This window comes from Sturnira hondurensis, unplaced genomic scaffold (assembly GCF_014824575.4).
Source record: "Sturnira hondurensis isolate 20B ecotype Veracruz unplaced genomic scaffold, ASM1482457v3 Scaffold0008782, whole genome shotgun sequence".
NCBI lineage: Eukaryota > Metazoa > Chordata > Mammalia > Chiroptera > Phyllostomidae > Sturnira > Sturnira hondurensis.
Genome location: NW_028081413.1, coordinates 7,635,436 through 7,656,132, shown reverse-complemented (window position 1 = coordinate 7,656,132; position 20,697 = coordinate 7,635,436). Strand labels below are relative to the sequence as shown.

General features: G+C 42.9%; 1 protein-coding gene and 1 pseudogene across 1 annotated transcript in view; both read left to right on the top strand.

Moving 5' to 3' along the window:
• The window catches only part of AVEN (apoptosis and caspase activation inhibitor), a 168,100-nt gene that overhangs the window by 20,322 nt on the left and 127,081 nt on the right, over positions 1–20,697 (top strand). Inside the window, exon 2 of the mRNA XM_037056140.1 lies at positions 15,922–16,099. Within this exon, the coding sequence (XP_036912035.1) occupies positions 15,922–16,099 (178 nt within the window). The remainder of the gene's footprint in view (positions 1–15,921; positions 16,100–20,697) is intronic.
• LOC118993653 (uncharacterized) lies at positions 17,764–17,878 on the top strand (annotated as a pseudogene).

The following is a 20,697-nucleotide window of genomic DNA, read 5'->3' as shown; positions in this document are numbered from 1 at the left end:
GTTTCAGAATAGCTGATGATAAAGGACATCTTTGAAGAAACTGTTTAACTTTATTGGGACAAAGACGAGCTCTCCATGCTGTTTAAAATAGCACATGCTGGTGGTTACTTTGCTGTCTCATTTTGCAGGGAGAGCTGAGCGCTTAGTTCCAGGCTCAATGATGAGTTGTTAGTGTGTGGACTGAGGGGGTGAATCTGGGCTGGTGGGGTTCATGGCAGGTGAAAAGACACTTGGAAATGATATTATTTTTATAAGCCCAGGAAATGGTTTAGACAGCAGTGGTTCAGAACTTGGATGTAAAAAAGAAACAGACCTTTTGTCTTTGTCAGAATACCCACGCAGTTGTAAAATGGAACAGCTCACCACAGGAGGGAATTCTCTATGTATTGGGCTGGCCAAAAAGTTAATCTAGTTTTTTCTGTATGATGTCTGTGGCAGCGCTTAGCTGTCTTTAACTCCATTCAAAATAGTTTTGTTAGACTGTATTGTGACAGCTGTCATGTCATTGTGCTTTAAAGAAACTTATCAAAAAAATTGGTGAATTGGGGGGCAGCCATTTTAATATTGAAGATGGAAGAAGATATGCAACATTTTTGGCCTGTTGTGCTTTATTATTTCAAGAAAGGTAAAAATGCAACTGAAATGCAAAAAAGGATCTGTGCAGTGTATGGAGAAGGTGCTGTGACTGATTCAATGTGTCAGAAGTGGTTTGCGAAGTTTCTTGGTACTATTGACATTTTGGCCAAATAATTCTTTGCTGTGGGGCTGTGCTATGAATTGGAAGATGTTTAGCAGCACCCCTGGCCTCCACCTACTAGAAGTCAACAGCAAGAGATAGCTGGTATACTCAAAATATCCAAATCAGTAAAATTTTTGGTGAAAATGAAAAATGTATCTTCTGTTTTCCAGAAAAAAACATATAGACTTTTTGGCTAACCCAATGATAATTCAATTGTTTCTTCCCTCTTATGTCCTCTGTGGCATAAAAGCACACAGAAACACTTGGGTGGAGCTAAGAGCGGGGCTCACAGGTCTTGTGAAAGATTCGGGTTACATTGTCCAGTTCAGGAGATAAATATTGCTGAGATACTTTTGACCGAAGTGTAGTTTGGATGAAAAGAGGGATGCTTGTGGGAGCAAAGAGACTGCCACTTGCAGTAATGGGAAGGAGACAACTTAGCATGTGAGGTAAATACATACCATCAGAGTCTCTCTCAGTGGCTCTCTTTATTAGGAAGAGTTTTTTCCATAAGTTCTTCTGATAAAGAACCTAGGAAATAGAAAATTGTCTCCAGTTTTGCGCGCGCCTGGTGGTTGCTGTTGGACCTGGGGGTATTGTTTAAAGGGAAGGTAAAGAGCCTCTGAGGAGCTGGGAATGGAGAGGGGAGCTGTAGGCGCTATGTTCTGGATTCTGCTAACAACTGGTAGTTACCTTTTCATCCCTCTCGTGTTTATGAAACTCTCGGATGCAAAGTAAGACCTATGAGAAAGAGATAAGAACTTGGAGAAGGAAAGGGATGGAGTGAATGGCCCTTTGAGCTGGGTCATTGAAGAACTGTTCCGTGGCTTGGTTTACATTTTTTTTTTGTTTGTTTTCAGATTCTTTCCATCTTTCCCTCTCCCTCTGTCCCTCCCCTGGGCTGATGTCTCTGAACAAGATGGAGACTGGACAGTGGTTTTTGTTGAAAAAATAATTTCCCGTATAGAATGAGGGTAGAATTTCAAGTTATATACTCGGAACAGTGAAATTGTATTTTAATAAAACATTTTTGGATGCTTTGTGAAATTTATTATGAAAATGCTCCTGTCCTTATGATATCTTTGTCCTTATAACAGCCCAGTATGGGGTTTGACCTTGACCCTTTGTTCCTGGTTTTCATGTGAAGTCAATTTTCCCAAACTTTTAACCCAGGGACACGCTTATGGATAGCTTGTCAGATTCCATGACTGTGGAGCGCCCTCTGCTGTTACTTAGGAGTGCAAAAACACGGACCTTCTCCAATCTCTGATGCCTCTGCCTCCCTCATGCCCCTCACTGCACCTGGCCCTGGTTTCTCTTTCCTTTTTTTTTTGTCCCTGTTCTGCTCAATTTAGATTTTACCCCCAGCAGTTTCTCTTTGGAGTTGAGTTTTGTCCTGCAAATGAGCTTTGCCCAGTTACTTTTGGGACTTCATAGGGCCCCTTCAGTCTTTTCTGTGAACTTGGGCTCACCAGCTGCCGGAGAGTCTGAGATCCAGCATTTTTAGCTGCTGTTCTCAATGGGCCTGCCCCACTAGGAGGCTTCTAATGAGTAGCTGTTGTTTGTTGTGGAGGCCCCATGCTTCCCTCTGCCTCCTCTCATGGCGCTCGTGCCATGCAAATCTTGTGACTGGGGGTGATTTGCTCCTTCCTGCTCAGATTTGGGCCTTGGTGGGGGTACTTGCCACCTAGGTTTTGTGCTTTTCTGTGCAGTTTTGCTTTTGCAGTCTTACTTGCTCTGTTCAGTGTTTATGGGGGTGGGGACTAAAATGCTACACCATTACTGCCCCCATCTTCCCAGAATCCCGGTACATGTTTTTCTTTTCTCAAACTTTCCCGTTACTGACCTCCCTGGGTTTTGTTTTGAACAGCTGCTATCCTTGGTCAGAAGCATGTTCTTTGCTCAGTCTCTCTGAGCTTGGGAACCACCTTCCAGCAGGAGATGGTGACAGTTGCCTTCACTAGGCTCATCTCAGGCCATGTGTCCATGGATGGAGCTGAATGACACAGTCTCCTCAACCTGAAGGCCTCCCTCCTCTGCCTCCCTCACTCACAAGCTGGCCCTGAAGACTCCCCATTGCTGGTGCTGTTTCTATGCTCCCATAATACCTTATGAATGCTTTATCATAGCACATACCACACTGCTTTAAGTATGTGTTCACTTCTCTGATTTCCTCACAGGCCTGTGGGCCCTGAAGGCCGGCGACCTTGTCCTGTTTGTTTTCTATCTCCACTGCCAGACCCGGTGCCTGGCACTCAGGAACGACTTAGGAAATGCTTGCTGAAGGACTGTTGGCAGTTGCGTGGTCGAGGAACAAAAGCAGTCCTCTTTGGGTGTGTCGTAGGCTAGGCAGGATGAAATCTAAGTGCCATATAGAGTTATATTTAAAGAAAAAAAATGTGCCTTTAGCATGGACTGTAAAGGTGCCTATTTTCAAAGTCTGTGGTAGGGAGGAGGCAGCCCTGGCCGAGTTGCATCTACTGAGTCCATTTTCATTATGATCACTAAAAAAGGTCATGGGGGAATTTGAAAATTCAGAACAAACAATGATAAAGATTAAGGAGTTGGAAGTTTGTGCTTATGGAGGAAGCAGTGTGGTCTCTTTGGGTAGAGAACGTGATCACAGACACCAGTATGAAACAGGCCGGCCCAGAGTGATTCCTGCAATAGTGATTTTGCTTGAGGGCTGAGGGCTGCCCAGGTTCCTTCTAGTTCCATATATTTTTTAAATCCTCATCCAGGGATATGTTTTTATTGCTTTTAGAGAGGGAGGAAAGTGGGGAGAAGGAGGGAGAGAGAGGACACACACATTGATATTAGAGGGAAACCGATTGGCTGCCTCCTGTTCACACCCTGACCAGGGATCGAACCTGCAACCTTTTGGTGCATGGGATGACACTCCAACCAACTGAGCCATCTGGCCAGGGCTCTAGTTTAATAATTCTTTGCCTGTTAATTAAGTTCCCTTTTTCTGGTGATTTCAGGGTTTGGGGAGAGTCTTAAAGTTGGTTAGATAAACAGATATTTAGTAGTCTGTGGTTTTTCTGGAAAATGGAAGGGATGACATTAAAACCTCAGTAACCAAGTAAACCAGCCCTGTGCTGGTGGCAAAGAGGGGTGAAAACATAACTGAGACAGAGTCAGAAGAAAATCTGGCCCCTCCAGCACTAGCCTATGCAGTGCGGTCCCGGGGAAGAAGGAACAGAGGGAGCGGCCCCTGAACTATCATGTGCCCCTTAGGAAGAAGAGTAATCAGTTATTGGTGGCTCTGTTTGGGGAGAGTAGGTTTTGTACCCAGGGAGGCAGCCTTCCTATAAACGCTGATTATTTTTATGTATATAAAATCTGAACTTCTGGTCAAGAGGGTAGCCTAGGCAAACATGGCTTGCTCCATTGCACAACCATGTGAAAATTAGAACAAAAATATAGAATTATCATCATTCAGAATCGTCAGAAATCAAGTTGAATGGAAGTCTGGTGACTACGTAATTAAAGAAACCACAGCCATCCAGACTGGTAGAAGGGGCACATTCAGGACAGGGTGGTCCCACATCCACGTGTGGTGGATAAAAATTCGGGAGTGAGGAGTCCCAGCCCCACAGCAGGCCCCCCAGCCCACGTTTCCAGTGCCAAGAAGCTAAGTCTCCACAACTTCTGCCTGCAAAAACTAGCAGGGGTTGAGTTAGTGAAAGAAATGAACCACCTTACCCCTGCACAGCTGATCCTTCACAGAGGGTGGAGGTTGGTGGTCAGTGGTCACAGCCAGCCCTTGCAGCTGACAGGCCTGGGTAAATCCCTGCCATTGACCTGCCAACAGTAATCAAGGCTCAACTGCAAGAGAAGGGCGTACCCAGCTCATATGAAGCGCACACCTTGGGTACCCTTGGGTGATAGGGGAGGCTGTGCCACTGGACCCTACAGGACACACCTACTACATTAGGCCATGCTACCAAGACAGGGAGTCATAGCAGCTCTACCTAATGCATAGAAACAAACACAGGGAGGCTGCCAAAACGAGGACACAAAGAAACATGGCCCAAATGAGAGAACAGAATAAACTCCAGAAAAAGAACTAAACAAAATGGTAATAAGCAATCTATCAGATGCAGAGTTCAAAACTCTGGTTATAAGGATGTTTATGGAACTTAGCAAGGACCTCAACAGCATAAAAAAGACCAAGTCAGAAGACCAATTAGGTTACACTAATTGAATAAAGAGAGAAACAACAGTAGAATGAGTGATGATGCTGAGAATCAAATCAATGATTTGGAACATAAGGACTCAAAAAACAACCAATCAGCACAAGGAGAAGAAGAAACACACAAACAGAAAGAGGATAGTGTAAGCAGCCTGTGGGACGATTCAAGAGGTCCAGCATTCGCATCACAGGGTGGCAGAAGGAGAAGAGAAAGCAAGAAATTGGAAATCTAGTTGAAAAAATAATGAAAGAAAACTTATCTAATTTAGACATGCAAGTCCAGGAAGCACAGAGTCCCCATCAAGTTGCACCCTAAGAGGAACACACCAAGACACATCATAATTAAAATGGCAAAGGTTAAAGATAAAGAGAGGATCTTAAAAGCAGCAAGAGAAAAGTTAGTTACATATAGGGGAGTCCCCATAAGACTGTCAGTTGACTTCTCAAAAGAAACTTTGTAGGCTAGAAGGGATTGGCAAGAAGTATTCAAAGTCATGAAAAGCAGGGGCCTACAGCTGAGATTGCTGTACCCAGCAAAGGTACCATTTCATATTGAAGGGCAGATAAGAGGCTTCCCAGAGAAGAAAAAGCTAGAGGAGTTCATCTCCACCAAACCATTATTATATGAAATGTTAAAGGGACTTGTTTAAGAAAAAGAAGAGGGGAACTATGAACAATAAAATGGCAATAAATACATATCTATCAACAATTGAATCTAAAAAAGAAACTAAGCAAACAAGAAGAACAGAGACAGAATCATGGATACAGAGAGTGTTCTGATGGTTGCCAGATGGAAGGGGGAGTGTGGGGAACGAATAGGTGGTTACAGAATAGCTGTGGGGAGGTAAAGTACAGCATAGGGAATGCAGTAGCTGAAGGATTTATACTCGCGACCCACAGACATGAACGATGGTGAGGGGCTGGCCTGAGGGAGCGGGGGGTTGCTGGGTGGGGGTTGGCAAAGGGGGAAAAGCTAGGACAACTGTAATAGCAAAATAAATAAAAAATAATCTAAAAAGATAAAACCTTTCAGTTAAATTATTTAACAATGAAAGTTTTTACTTGAAGGCCTCTTTGTATCTCTCGTTAGTGTGTATGTCTCTATAGTCAAAAGATGAACGTAGAGAAACACAATCTTTTAGAGCATAACTGCACCAAGAATCAAATTGTATTAATTGTGGTTCCTTCTTTACTACAAAAATTGTTGACATTAACTTAGTTTGTATTAGAATTTTACTCACAAGGTTGATTAACTTGGTAGTTTTAAACCTGTTTTAGCCTGAATTCTTGCATGAAGTTCAAGTTGTAAAGCAGGTAAAACGAACCTGATTCTATTGCTATTCTCCCCCTCTTTCCCACAAGGACTCCATGTAAAAGGACTTCCAGGAAGTATATTTTAAATCTCAACTAGTGCCATTATTGCAGTTTAATTTCCCAGACCACCCTTAAGTCGTGGAAGCACAGAACTGTGAAGGTCTTTATGGAACGTCCAGCCCTCGCCTGGGCTGCTGGCAAGTGGTAATGACCTTTCTCTGCCACCTATTTGTAGCCAACTCTCTGAAACAAGATTACCCACCTAGGAGAGATACAAGGACTTGGAGAAAGAAGATACAGTGTAAGGGTTCGGGATGGGTGGAGAGGCCTGTGAGAAGTGTCTCTGGGCAGCTGCTTGGAGGATTGGGCCCGTTTTCTCTGTTCTTAGGTCCCTCTGTGACCCCTTCTCTCCCTTGTACTGGTCACAGGGAGGGACAGGAAAGGGAGCTATTGTCAGTCAAACTCAAGTATAGTCAGCATTGCTTCTCCCCCACTCTTGATGGCTGTGGTGTTTTGGAGCTCAGTGTACACTGTTCTGCGTTCACTAGGGAATTTAGATATATCCAGATATTGCATCTGCTCTTTCTGCAAATATGATCCTGCTCTAATGTGCATGCTATTAGTACACAGTGACAGATGGAAACATCCTATGTACTATGTATACCTGTATACTGTGTAATAGTATGTCTATTTTTATTAATTTTTAATTGAAATGTAGCTTCTTGGAATAATATGTAGAGCTATTTTTGATGGAATATTTTTGTGATACTAAAGCTGCCAATGAACTCTTTAATAATAATGGTTTATGAATTTTTCTGTTGTTAAAAAGATACTTTTTTAATAGAGAAGCAACTGTTGCTGCTTATGGCCCAAATGATTACATAAGATTAAAAAAATGGTTTGTAAATGTAAAAGTAATTGGACAATTAATAATACATTTTAAAGCTTGATAACATTAAAAAATTTTAAAGTAGGGCAAATTAATGTACTTTCCCGATTATACATGTTTTAACAGTTTTGGTTGGATGTGTTTGGTTCGCCTCCGGTGACTTGCTGTCAGTGGGTTTCCCGAGAGGTACTCTCCCGCCATTCCATCCCGCTCGTTTCCCTCTGCGGCAGGAGTACTGCCTTTTGTGAGGAACACGGGAGGTTGTTGAAAACCATGGGATTGTTTCTAGCCTCCTTATTAGGCTCAAAGCAGGAAAGCCTTTTCTACACCCCTTGACTCCAGAGGAAAGTGGAACCTTCAAACACTAGGTTCCTGAGTACAAAGGCTGTGAATAGGATCTGTTGTTTCGATGTTACATATTATTAGTAACTTCTGATGTTTTACTGGCTTATCTGAGGGCTCTACATAATAAAGATCATCTTTTTAAAATATATTTTATTGATTATGCTATTACAGTTGTCCCATTTCCCCCTTTATTCCCTTCTACCCTGCACACCCCTCCCCCCACATTCCCCCCCCTTTAGTTCATGTCTATGAACTTGTAAAGGGCTGCAGCAGAGAAATGGCAAGATTATAGTATTCTGTCCTTGTATGGGGGAAATTCTTTTTTGAATCACTCTGCCTCTGAAAAGTGCATTTTCTTTTATTTCTCAATTTTGGTTAAAATAGCATGCCTTGAGAGGGAGGTGGTGGTTTCTAATGTTGAAGCCATTGTGGCTGTACGTTGTAGCCACAATGTCATTCAGCTGATGGCTGAGGAGCAAGAGAATGCAGTTTAGTCAGAAAAGAAAAGCGTGCCAGCCCAGCGCCTCTCAAATGTCACAAGTTCCTTAGATTCTGTATTTCCCACACTATTCTTGCCCTCCCCTCTGTCTATTTTCTGTCTACCATCTATGCTACTTATTCTCTGTACCTTCTCCCCCCTTCTCCTCCTCCCACTCCCCTGTTGCTAACCCTCCATGTGATCTCCATTTCTGTGGTTCCGCTCCTGTTCTAGTTGTTTGCTTGGCTTGCTTTTGTTTTAGGTGTGGTTGTTAATAACTGTGAGTTTGCTGTTTTTTTACTGTTCATATTTTCTTTTTCTTAGATAAGTTCCTTTAACATTTCATATAATAAGGTGGTGATGAACTCCTTGAATTTGACCTTATCTGAGAAATATTTTATCTGTCCTTCCATTCTAAATGAAAGTTTTGCTGAATAAAGCAATCTGGGCTGTAGGTCTTTGGATTTCATGACTTGGAGTACTTCTTTCCAGCCCCTTCTTGCCTGTAAGGTCTCTTTTGAGAAATCTGCTGTCAGTCTGATGGGTACTCCTTTGTAGGTGACTATCCTCTTATCTCTTGCTGCTTCTAGAATTCTCTCCTTCATTTTAATCTTGGCTAATGTAATTATGATGTGCCTTGGTGTGTTCCTTCTTGGGTCCAACTTCTTTGGCACTCTCTGAGCTTCCTGGACTTCCTGGAAGTTTATTTCCTTTGCCAGATTGGGGAAGTTCTCCTTTATTATTTGTTCAAATAAGTTTTCCACTTGTTGCTCTTCTTCTTTCCCTTCTGGTACCCCTATAATTCTGATGTTGGAACGTTTAAAGATGTCCTGGAGGTTCCTAAGCCTCTCCTCATTTTTTTCAATTCTTGTTTCTTCATTGTGTTCTGTTTGGTTGTTTCTTTCTTCCTTCTGGTCCACTCCATTGATTTGAGTCCCAGTTTCCTTCCCATCACTATTGGTTCCCTTTGCATTGGTTGATTTTGGTCACAAATTAGATGAAAAAATGAAGCCTACACTAAATGAAATAAAGGTCCTTTATCTCACTTAGTGTAGGCTTCATTTTTTCATCTAATTTGTGACCAAAATCAACCAATTCTGTGAGCATCCTGATTCCCAGTGTTTTGAACTGTGCATCTGATAGGTTGACTGTCTCTTGTTTGCTTAGATGTACTGGCTCTGGGGCTTTGAGCTATTCTTCTATTTGAGCCACTTTTTTGGGGGGGGTCTGGTTGCCCCTATTAAATAGTGAGGGGTGGAGCCTAAGGGGTTCACCAGGGTGAGGCAACCCAGTTGCTGGGTTGTGACACTCTATGTGGGGGGCTAAGAGAGGGAACAATGGCGCTTGCTTTGCTCTCTTGGATTTCAGTCCCTTCTGCTGCTTCCACAAGCAAATTGGGTGCTTCTGGTGCTGGTTCCCAGGTTGGTGGGCTTGTGTATGTTCTAGGACCCTGTGGGTCTCTCCAACACACTCTCCTGTGATGCTGGGAGTCTCTCCAGGCACCTTAACCCCCACAAGTGTTTTCAATCAGTGCTTTTAGGCTTTATTTCCCGTTGCTTGGGCCCTGGTTGTGAGGTCTGTCTGGCTGTTTTTGCCTGGTTTAGCTGCGCGTGAATGTGTGACTGTGGTCAGCCAGCCGCCTTGTGTACCTCACTGGGTCTGCTCTTTGCCACCCTGCGCCTGGGGTCTGCCTACCACCATCTGTGCACCTGCGTCGCCAGCTAACGCTTTTCCTGCCACAGTCCCTCTCTGCCAGCCGCCGACTCCACCCCTCTTACCATCTACTGTACAGAAGTTGTCGGACTTCTGTACAGTTCCATTTTCTGTCAGTTCTGGGGGTTTTTTTTTGTTTGTTTGTTTCTAGACTTTTGTTCTTAATTTTGGCTGTGTGAGGAGGCACAGTGTGTCTACCTATGCCTCTCTCTTGGCTGGAAGCTAAAGATCATCTTTTAAATAAATATTCTCTTGGCAGACTATTGCTTTTTTTGAATGAAAAGATAGAGGATATTTTATTTATTTATTTAAATTTACTCTGTTTTATTTTTTTACATCACCTTTCAGTCCCCTTACTTCCCCTGCCCCTGCTCAGCAGAGGATATTTTAAAGAGAATGTTGCCAAACATACTTTTCATAGGCCGGCCATTCAGCAGGTTGTAAGTTAGTGTTAATTATAGTTGTATGTTAAATAGGACCACAGCCTCAGTAAATAAGTCTTTTTTTTCATTTATCTTTAGAGGGGAAGGGAAGGCAAGAGGGAGAGAAATATCAATATATGGTTGCCTCTCATGTGTCCCCTACCGGGAACTGGCCTGCAACCCAGGCATGTGCTCTGACTGGGAGTTGAACCGGCGATCCTCTGGTTCGCTGGTTCGAGTCCAATCCACTGAGCTACACCAGCCAGGGCATCAATAAGTGTTTTCACTGGTTCTGTTGTACAGACAGTACTTTTTGTCTAGTTGCCTTACCCATTATTGCAGGTGGGGTGTTGAAGTCTCCGACTACCACAGTTACACTGTTTCTCCCTTCAGTTCTGTCAGCCTTTGCTCTGCGTGCCGTGTGGCATTATTGTTAGGGTGTGTCTGTATGTTCATAGTGCTGTCTTCCCCATACATTGACCCTTTTGTCCTTGTTTAATGTCCTTTATCTCTTACAACAATTTTGCCTTAAAGTCTGTTATTTCTGATATTTGCCTAGTCAGTACAGCTCTCTTTTGCATACCATTGGCATGAAATTTTTTCCATCTGTACTTTAGTGATATTTCTATCTTTGAGTTTCATATGTCTCCTTAGACGGCCTAAGTTGTGTTTTAAAATATTTGCTCTGTCAGTCCTTGCCTTCTGATAGAATTGTTCAGTCCATTTACATTTGTTGTTACTGATTCAATCGAATATTTGTCTGCCCTCTTACCTTTTGTTTTCTGTCTCATGTGAATTTTGTTCCTCTCTTTCACCTTTGCTGCTTTCTTTTACACAAAGTGAATATTTTTAATGTAATACTTTAATTTCCTTTTTTTTACTTTTTAGTCATTTTCATGACCTCTATATAAATGTATAAAATGTACCCTATACATTTTAACTTACCAGAATCTGCATTAGATTTATAATAACTTAATCCCAATGAGATAGAGAAACATTACTCCTACATAGACTGCTCCCTTCCCCCTCCCGTGGTAGCATACACATCTACACGTTATAGAACCAGCAGTACATTGTTGTAATTCTTACCTTACGTAAGTTTATATCTTTTAAAAACTATGAGGAGAAAGAGGAGCAAGCACATACTTATAGCTTTTGTTATGTGAGCCTTCTTGTTTCCTGTTTCCCGTTTTGCTCATTGGTTTCTGTGTGTCTGAGTGCCAGTGCGCGGTCACTTCCTCAGTCCAGTGCAGGTCACTCCCTCCCACCTCCTCCGAGCCGGTGTTGCCACACGCATTGCTGGGCCCGTAACACGTGGAAGATAATCATGCACACGTTGTTTCGTAGAATTGCTGTTAAACTCGGGTACGGGAGGAGAGGCCGTATCGGATACATGACTTGCAAGTGTTTCCTCCCATTCAGTACGTTTTTCACTCTGTTGGTTTCCTGCTGCGGTGCAGCAGCTTTTCGTTGAATAGTTTGATCTAGTCCCACTTGTTGATTTTTGCTTTGGTTGCCTTTGCTTTTTGTGTCAAATCCAAAACATCATTTCCAAAACCTATGTCCAGGAGCTTACAAGCTATGTGTTTTCCAGGAGTTTTGTGGTTTCAGGTTTTTTACTCATTTCGAGTTGATTTTTGTGTACGGTGTGCTTTCCGTTTTCTTAGCACCATAGAAAGACTGTTCTTGTCTGTGGCCATACCACCTGGACACACCCGCTCATGTCTGAAAGACTGTTCTTGGTTCCTTTGTCATAAATTAGTTGACACATAAATATATATGTGTGTTTATTTCTGGGCTCTTTATTCCATTCCATTGATTTGTGTGTCTGTTCTTATGACAATATCATCACTGTTTTGATTACTAGAGCTTTGTAATATAGTTTGATGTTTTTCTTAAGATTGCTTTGGTTATTTGGGGTCTTTGTGGCTCCATGCAAATTTGTTCTATTTGTAGATGGTTTGTTCTATTTCTGTGAAAAATGCCTTTGGAATTTTGGTAGGGATGGCATTGAATCTGTCCATTGCTTTGGGTAATAGGGACATTTAAATAATATTAACTCTTCCAGTACATGAGTGCAGAATATCTTTTCTTTTGTGTCTTTCTAAATTTCTATCATTAGTGTCTTGTAGTTTTTAGTATATGCCAGACACATTTTGGAATGATTGATGTTAATATAATAATGCTGTGTGTCTGTAGGGGTGGGCAAAAGTAAATTTACGGTTGTGAGTATGTGAAACAGAGTTAATTCTTATGTGTTTTTCCATACAAACAACTGTAAACCTACTTTTGCCCACCCCCACATTCATAGCTTTCATCAGTATTTTGTTATTTGTTTGTTCTTTCTGTTCATCTTGAGATTGCATATTTTATTTTGCCTCTGCTGTTTGCAAAACGACCCAAACATAAAACGTTTAGGTGTTTTTATGATACACCTTTCTCTAAGTTATATCAAGTGTCTTCTAAACTTCATTACTTCTTATTGCCCTCTTGTGATAGATGCTGATGACAACTGTCCTCCTTTCTGCAGTTGGTGGGGATAATGAGACCCTTGTTCAGTGATATTTCTAAGTTGGGGATTAGTGAGTCATTCAGCTCTGCGGAGCCCAGCCTATTATAGAGCCTGTAAGCATTAAATGGCGATGCTGGCAAGACCATTAATTCCGTTTAGGTCTCCTGTCTCCCATGTCTGTGCTTGTCTTGCGTTAACAGTTCCTCAGGTGTCTCAGATCATAGCCCTCTGTTGCGTCAGGCTTGTTACTTTGCTCAGGTTTACATTTTCGCCACGTGCTATAGCTATGTTAGAAGTTTTGTACTAACTGGGGAAGTCTCTAAACTCTGACTACCCAGTGGGCCAACAAAAGAATAGTAGATTTTCCAGATTAAACCTTTCTAGTATTTTCAGCTCTGGTTCTAACCCCCATTTCTTTTTAGTTGCAAAGCTGTTTTCTTTAGATGTTCCTGATATTTGTTATTTAAATAGCAGATCTCATTCAGTTACATGCTGCCTTTCATCTGCTAGCATCTTTTCTTTCTGAGAGACTTTTGGTGATAGCAGGAAACCTCCGGAGTTCAGGCAATCGTTGTAATGGCCTAGATTATAGATTGCCTTTTTAAAAAAAGTGCTGCCAGGAAGGTTTATGATGATATTTGAGGGCTGAGAGTGATCTTTTAAAAAAATTTTATTGACTATGCTGTTGCAGTTGTCCCATTTGTTTCCTCCCCTTAATGCCCTCCGCCCTGCACCCATCCACATTACCCCCCTTAGTTCATGTCCATGGGTGGTACATACAGGTTCTTTGGCTTCTCCATGTCCTATCTTATTCTTAACCTCCCCCTGTCTATCTTCTACCGACCATTTATGCTTCCTATTCCCTGCATCTTTCCCCCTTCTCCACTGATAACCCTCCATGTCATCTCCATTGCTATGATTCTGTTCCTGTTCTAGTGGTTTCTAGTTGTTTGCTTAGTTTTTTTTTTTTTTTTTTTTTTTTAGGTTCAGTTGTTGATGGTTGTGAGTTTGTTGTCATTTTATTGTTCATAGTTTTTAATCTTCTTCTTTTCCTTAGATAAGTCCCTTTAACATTTCATATAATAAGGGTTTGGCAATGGTGAACTCCTTTAACTTGACTTTATCTGAGAAACACTTTATCTGCCCTTCCATTCAAAACGATAGTTTTGCTGGATAGAGTAATCTTGGATGCAGGTTCTTGCCTTTCATGACTCTGAGTACTTCTTTCCAGCTCCTTCTTGCCTACAAGGTTTCTTTGAGAGATCAGCTGATAGTCTTACGGGAACTTCTTTGTAGGTACTGTCGCTTTATCTCTTGCTGCTTCTAGAATTCCCTCCTTCATTTTAGTCTTGGCTAATGTAATTATGATGTGCCTTGGTATGTTCCTCCTTGGGTCCAACTTCTTTGGGACTCTCTGGGCTTCCTGGAATTCCTGAAAGTCTATTTCCTTTGCCAGATTGGGGAAGTTCTCCTTTATTATTTGTTCAAATAAGTTTTCAACGTCTTGGTCTTCCTCTTCTCCTTCTGGCACCCCTATGGTTTGGATGTTGGAACATTTTAAAGTTGTCCTGGAGGTTCCTAAGCCTCTCCTCATGTTTTTGAATTCTTGTTTCTTCATTCTGATCTGGTTGAATGTTTCTTTCTTCCTTCTGGTCCAAACTGTTGAGTCCTGGTTTTCTTCCCTTTCCTGTTGGTTTCTGTACATTTTCCTTTATTTCACTCTGCATAGTTTTCATTTTTGCCTCTATTTTGCCACCGTACTTGACTGATTCTGTGCACATCATGATTACCAGTGTTTCGAACTCTGCATCTGATAGGTTGGCTGTCTCTTTATAACTTAATTGTATTTTTTCTGGATCTTTTATCTGTTCTTTCATTTGGGCCTTTTTTGTGTGCCTTGGTATGTCTTTTATGTAGTAATGGGCGGAGCCTCGGGTGTTCACCAGGGCAGGGCTGTGTTGTGATGCCATATGTGGGAGAGGGGTCTAAAAGGGAACAGTGCTGCTTATGGGGCTCTTGGTGGGCTTTCAGTCACTTCCTCTGCTACCCACAACCAAACTGGGCCCTTTGGTGCTGATTCCAGGTGGGTGGGTTTGTGTACGTTCTAGGACCCCGTGGGTCTCTCCAAGGAACTCTCCTGTGAGGCTGGGAGTTTCTCGCGCTGCCTTAGCCCCCACAGGTGTTTTCAGTCAGAGGTTTGAGGCTTTATTTCCCCGTGCTGGAGCGCTGGGTTGCGTGGTTTGTCTCGCTCCCCAATTGTTCCTCTTGGTTTATCTGCATGTAAATGTGGGACCACCTGCTCTGCCAGCTGCTGCCTCTCCCAGTGTGCAAGCCGCTGCCTTCCCCGCCCAGGTCCTCCAGCCACTGCCTTGCTGTGAGTCCTTCCTGCCCTGGTTGCCTGTCTCTGCCCCTCCTACCAGTTTGGATGAATGTTTCTTCCTTAACTCTGTTGGACTTCTATACAGTTTGACTTTCTGGCAGTTCTTTTTTTTTAAAAATTTTTTTGTTGTCCTTTTGGTTGTGCAAGGAGGTAAAGTGTATCTACCTATGCTTCCATCTTGGCTGGACGTCTAAAATGATATTTTTAATATAATCAAATATATAGTCATTGCTCACCTTCCTCCATTTGTTTCATACGTGATTTTCTCTAATTGTGTTTGAATCAGGGTGCAAAGAAGTTTCTGACATCACACCTGCTCTGTTCATTAAGCCCTTTTAATCTGCAGGTCTCATACTCCTCCTCCACCATATTTCCCCTTGCAGTTTATTTGTTGACAAAACTAGGTCCTTTATTTTTGTAATTTCTCACATTCTGCATTTTCCTGCACATGCTGTCAACCTTTTAATGCCTAAGGCAGGAAACTTCTAGAATGTATCTGAGCAGGGTTCCCATTTAAAGCTTAAAATATAACTTTTATAAGAGTGTTTATAAAATCTGTAAATTGAAAGGGTTGATTTCTAAAGTGCTCTGAGTTTAAGACTCTTACAGCTTTGATTATTTGAGTAGGAGGAAACAACTATTGAAGTAGGGTGCACTGGGACAGGGTTTGGAGACACCAGTGACACAAATTTTTTAGGTAGGAACTCCACAGATTGTCTTCTCAAAGCTCAGTGAAAATTTACCCTGAAAGTATAGTCTGGTGTAATGGGGTAATGTTGAAATATTATATAATATCCTCAAGAGCTTGGCCTGTAAATGTGCCTTCTAATGTGATCCCTGTGTACTATATATTTTTTTGGTTTTATGTTACTGCTGAGACTACTCAGGTCAAGATTTACAGTGACTATTGATTTGTCTCTAATGATTGCAGGTCGAAGATGACAGTGATGCAGAGATCCATGGAGAGGAGAATGATGAACAGGGAAATTATTCTAAAAGAAAGATTGTCTCTAACTGGGATCGATATCAAGACACTGAGAAGGGGGGCGATGATGAAAGCAGAGAGTCTCAGAGGGGGACGGATTTCAGCATTCTTCTCAGCTCTGCAGGTAATGCGTTCCAGCTGCCCGCGTGCTGCTCCGTGCTGTGCAAGTCGCTTAGACGCTTATGTTCCTTTTCCAACTGCATCTTAGTAACTAGCAATTCGTCCTTTGCCCTTCGGATTTTAAATCCAAGTGAAGGAAAGTGTGTCTAGTGCTTTGCAAGGAGAAGTGGTGTTTCTTTAAGTGGAAGTCAGGGTTTCCATGTACTGATGTAAATGTCTTAAGTCGTGGGTTGCAGTGGATCAAAGTCTTCATAGAAATGAAAAATGCTGAGCTAGGCCCCTCTCAAATGGGCAGTCTGAGGAACAGCACTGTTTTCTTTGGTTTCAGAGGGATTGGTGCTTAGGTTTATAAGAAGCTTTACAGATTTTCTAGAATATATGTTCTTTTTTCCTTATTTTGTAGCCAGGAATGTGCGTATTAGTGGATATGCACACATTAGACACATATGCACCTAAATACCAAAAGTTTTCTTTTTTGCTTTTCATGGCCTTCTCTTTCAAGAGGGTGAGAAACACTCCTTCCATGACCAGCCATGTTTTTAAGATTGACTTCACCTTGAGTGATGTGCAGCAGTGTGAAATCGGACAGTAGTTAGTTACAGGAAGTAATGGGGCAGGGTTGGTTGTACAGATGGCCACTTCCTATTGGGTGAGACGTGAGAATTTGAAGGATGAATGGAGAACAGATGAGTGGTTTTCAGGGGTTGGGGAAGGGTGGGTGGGAGGTCAGTGTGGCTATAAAAGGGCAGCCATGTGGATGCTCGTGTTCCTGGTCCTGGTCATTATCTTGATTGTGGTGGTGGGGACACACACCCAGGCATGTGATACAATATCGAGTAGAACTTAAATACACCCAGAAGGGATTGCAAATAACCCTGGGGAAGTCTGAACGGGATTGGTGGATGCTGCCAGTGTGGCATGTCCACGCCCCGGTGGTGGCGCTATGCTCCGGTTTCACAAAATGTTACCTTTGAGGGGCCATGCTCCAGGAGTATGAGATTTCTTGGGGTTCTTTCTCACAACTGCATGTGGATCTACAATAACCTCAATAAAAAAATTGCCAGGTTAAGAAAATGTAAAGGATTAACATGTGAGAAGCAGTGAAATAAAATGAAAATAATATTTTCAGTTTTGAATTCCCTCTTCCCCCACCTTTGATGTTGCTTCTGAGTTCTACTTTTTTCCCTATCTGCCTATATTTTTGAGTGCCTGAACCAGAGTAAGACTCAAAAGTGATGCATTCTCTCCCGGTCGACTAGTAGGAAAAAAAGAGAGAAATGGAGTGACTATTAGAGTGTGAGTTAGAGGAGCAGGTTCTGTCTGGGGGCATCGTTTTTGTGGGACATGCAGTGTGACCACCTTAGGTAGAGGTTTGCTGATGCCATCCAACTCACTGACAACTCAGGGACAGGTGACTCATATTTCTGCCAGTCAGATGAGTATTTTTCTCTCGTTACCTGCATTTTGGCCAATTAGGGGTTTAAAAGCACGTTCATTCAAGGTTGGAGAAGTATAAAATGCGTGCTGTTAGCTTCAGTTTTTATCAGTTTTGCTAAAAGATTTATGGGGAAAACTGAAGTAGTGCAATAAAATTATCATGTGGACTTAATTGAATCAATTTTGCAGCCAGCTATGACGGCAGTATCTGGCAATAAAAGATACTGCCTGGTGCTCGCTTCAGCAGCACACATACTGGAATTGGAACCATACAGAGAAGGAGAGGAGATTAGCTTGGCCCCTGTGCAAGGATGACATGCAAATTCCTGAAGCCTTCCATATTTTTTAATGTCAACTGTAATTGAAAATAAAGATACTGCACAAATATTGGAAAGTGATTCAGAATTCTAATCTAAGCCAGCAGTTATGTGCATTAACTTATGATTCTGATGATTTATTTTAGCATTTATTTATAACTTAAAACGGTGTGATTTGAGTCTCATAGGTGTTTTTTTTTTGTAGTCTCGTTGCTTACTGATTTCTTAAGTGGTTTATCTGTGATTGGTTTCTTGGTGCATACAATGGTCACATCTTTTGATACATTGCTTCCCTGCTCTGCTACTGATTTGTTATTTTCCTTGCACATAGTGTAAGCCTGAGACAGAGCTGCCGTGCTTTCTTCACATGTGTTGGAGTGGAGCTGTAACACTGGTTTGCTTTTCAGACATGGAGATTCATTCTGTGGCCATAAAATATGAAGAATATGCTCCAGAGAGGCTGGCCATACTTCTTGGGATGATTCTCATTTTCAGTATACTGCCCTTGTTTGTGTAAATAAGCACACAACCCAGGAAAAATGTTGCTAGTTTGTTAGATGTGCACATCGCAGATTGGTAGGTATTTCCAGATTGCTCCCTAAAGTGACGAGCTGTAATTGGAGATGTCTGCCAGTGGGTAGCGCTCTTAGTGGTAGCCTTTTATTTGTAGCCCGTTGATTGAATGGTGTTGAGCTGTGGTTTGTTTGACAGTTATTTGAGCGCCCGCTCTTTGCAGGTACTGTTTTAGAAGCTGAGGATGTGGCGATGCGCAGAATGGACAAAAACAAAGCAAAACGCCTGTGACACGGAGTTAACATTCTAGAGGTTGGAGGACACAATACAGAAAAGTATGTAAGGTCTTAAATGGTGATAATTGCTCAGGATACAAATAAAATGGGGAGAGGCTGTTACAATTTAGAAAGGGTAGTTGGTGAAGGTCTTACTGAGAATATGACATTTTGAATAAAGGCTTGAGGAAGGGGAGGGAGCCAGCAATGAGGATCTGTGGGAAGAGTGTTGCCAGCAAAGGAATAGCAAGTTCAAAGGCTTTGAGTCTCTGAAATGAGCAGCCACTGGAGGGTTTTGAAGGGAAGAGTAGTGTAGCTAATTCATATCTTAACAGGATCCCTCTGGCTGCTGTGCTGGAGTAACCTGAAGACAGGTGATGGGGGGAGCAGGTAGACCAGTTGGGCTATTGCAACAACCCAGACAGACATTGCTGGTGGCTGTGGCCAGGGTGGTGGCAGCAGAGGTGGTGAGAGATGGTTGGGTTCTGGGTCTGTTCTGGGGGAATTGCGTGTATAGGTCTTGCGAATGTGGGGAGTAAAATAAAACCAGGTACAGGTGTGACACCAGCTTTTTTTTTGCCTCAACGGCTATAAGAAGGGGATTGCCATTATTTGAGGTGGATAAAACTATTGGAGGTGCTTGGTTTTGAACGTGTTAAAATTGAGATGCCAGCCAGACATCTGTATTTGTCAGAGCTATGGAATAGATGGCACACGCAATATTAATTAAGAGGAAAGTTTTAACAGAGGAATCACTTACAGAGGCGTGGGTAGGATATAGGAGAGCACAGGGATAGTACAGTGTGGGGGGCCAGCTAACAGGAGAGAGTTTACCACCCCTCGTTGCCGGAACTCTGAAGGACAGATTCACGGAGAGTGGTCTGCCTTGAGAGGATGCATCACTTTGGTCAGGAGATCTAGCCAGTGACGGTGACTCCACAGGCAGAGAGACAGGGCAGTAAATACTCTGGTCTTTAACTTCCTTTCTCCTCCATTCTCCTGCTAGGGCTTCCCATGAGCTTAGCCAATTGCAGGCCACAAGGCAAGGGAAGCCTGTTACTGCCATCCAGGGAGACATACACTCCTCCGGCAGAACAGGGAGGCAAAGCTTGGAGGGTGACTCTAGAGTAGCAAATGGAAGAGACCCGGCTCAGCACCCACCACCGAGAGCCCAGTGGACGACTGGATGAAGGCGTCTGGGGTTCAGGATCCAGGTCTGGGCTGGAGATACACATGTGAGCGACACAAGCCCTGAGGTGATGTTTAAAGCCGTGAGAAGGCATCAGATGACCTGGGCAGTTATTAGCCAGAAAGTTCTGAGCCCTGGACACTGCAGTGTCTGGAGGTGAGGAGATGAGAAGGAACCAGGGGAGGGGCCCCAGCATTTGGGTTCTCCTGTCAAGAACGAGGAGCCCGTGGTGTCTACGTGCTTCCAGGAGGGTGGAGGCTCCGGGTTGCACACAACTGATGGCAACCAAAACCAACGGGCGGATTGGACAACGTGAGGTTACTTGTGATCTTGACTCGAGTTCTGCTGGGGTGGCGGGATAAATTCTTTCTTGGGGTTAAGAAGTGCGTGGGGGGGAGACATTTGAGACAGCACAAATAACCCTTCGTGTTAGGGGGGTTTTGTTACTAAGGGAAGGAGAGTCATCATGAACTGTGGGGAATGTGGGCTAAGACACATCTCTTAAGGTGGGAGATGTAGCTGCATGTTTATTTGTTGATAGAAAGATCCAGAAAAGAGGGAAAACGTAATTGGGGGTGAAGTGAGAACTGCTGGTTTTGTGTTCTGCGGCACCCACGGGGCGTTGGAATTTGTTGTGCAGGGGGAGGGATTGCCCGTGCAAGGTGTTTGGACAGGTTTTCACCTGTAGTCAGAGAAAAGGCAGAACACGTGGGTATAGACACAAGCAGGAGGGTAGATGTGATTGGGGCTTGTGGAGGTTCTCTTCTAATTGCCTGCTTTCTTGGTGAAAGGAGAAAGCTCTGTGTGAGGGCCAGGGAGGAGGAGGGATTGAAGGTGAGAAGCAGTTGTGCAGGGAGCCAGCAGGAGAGTA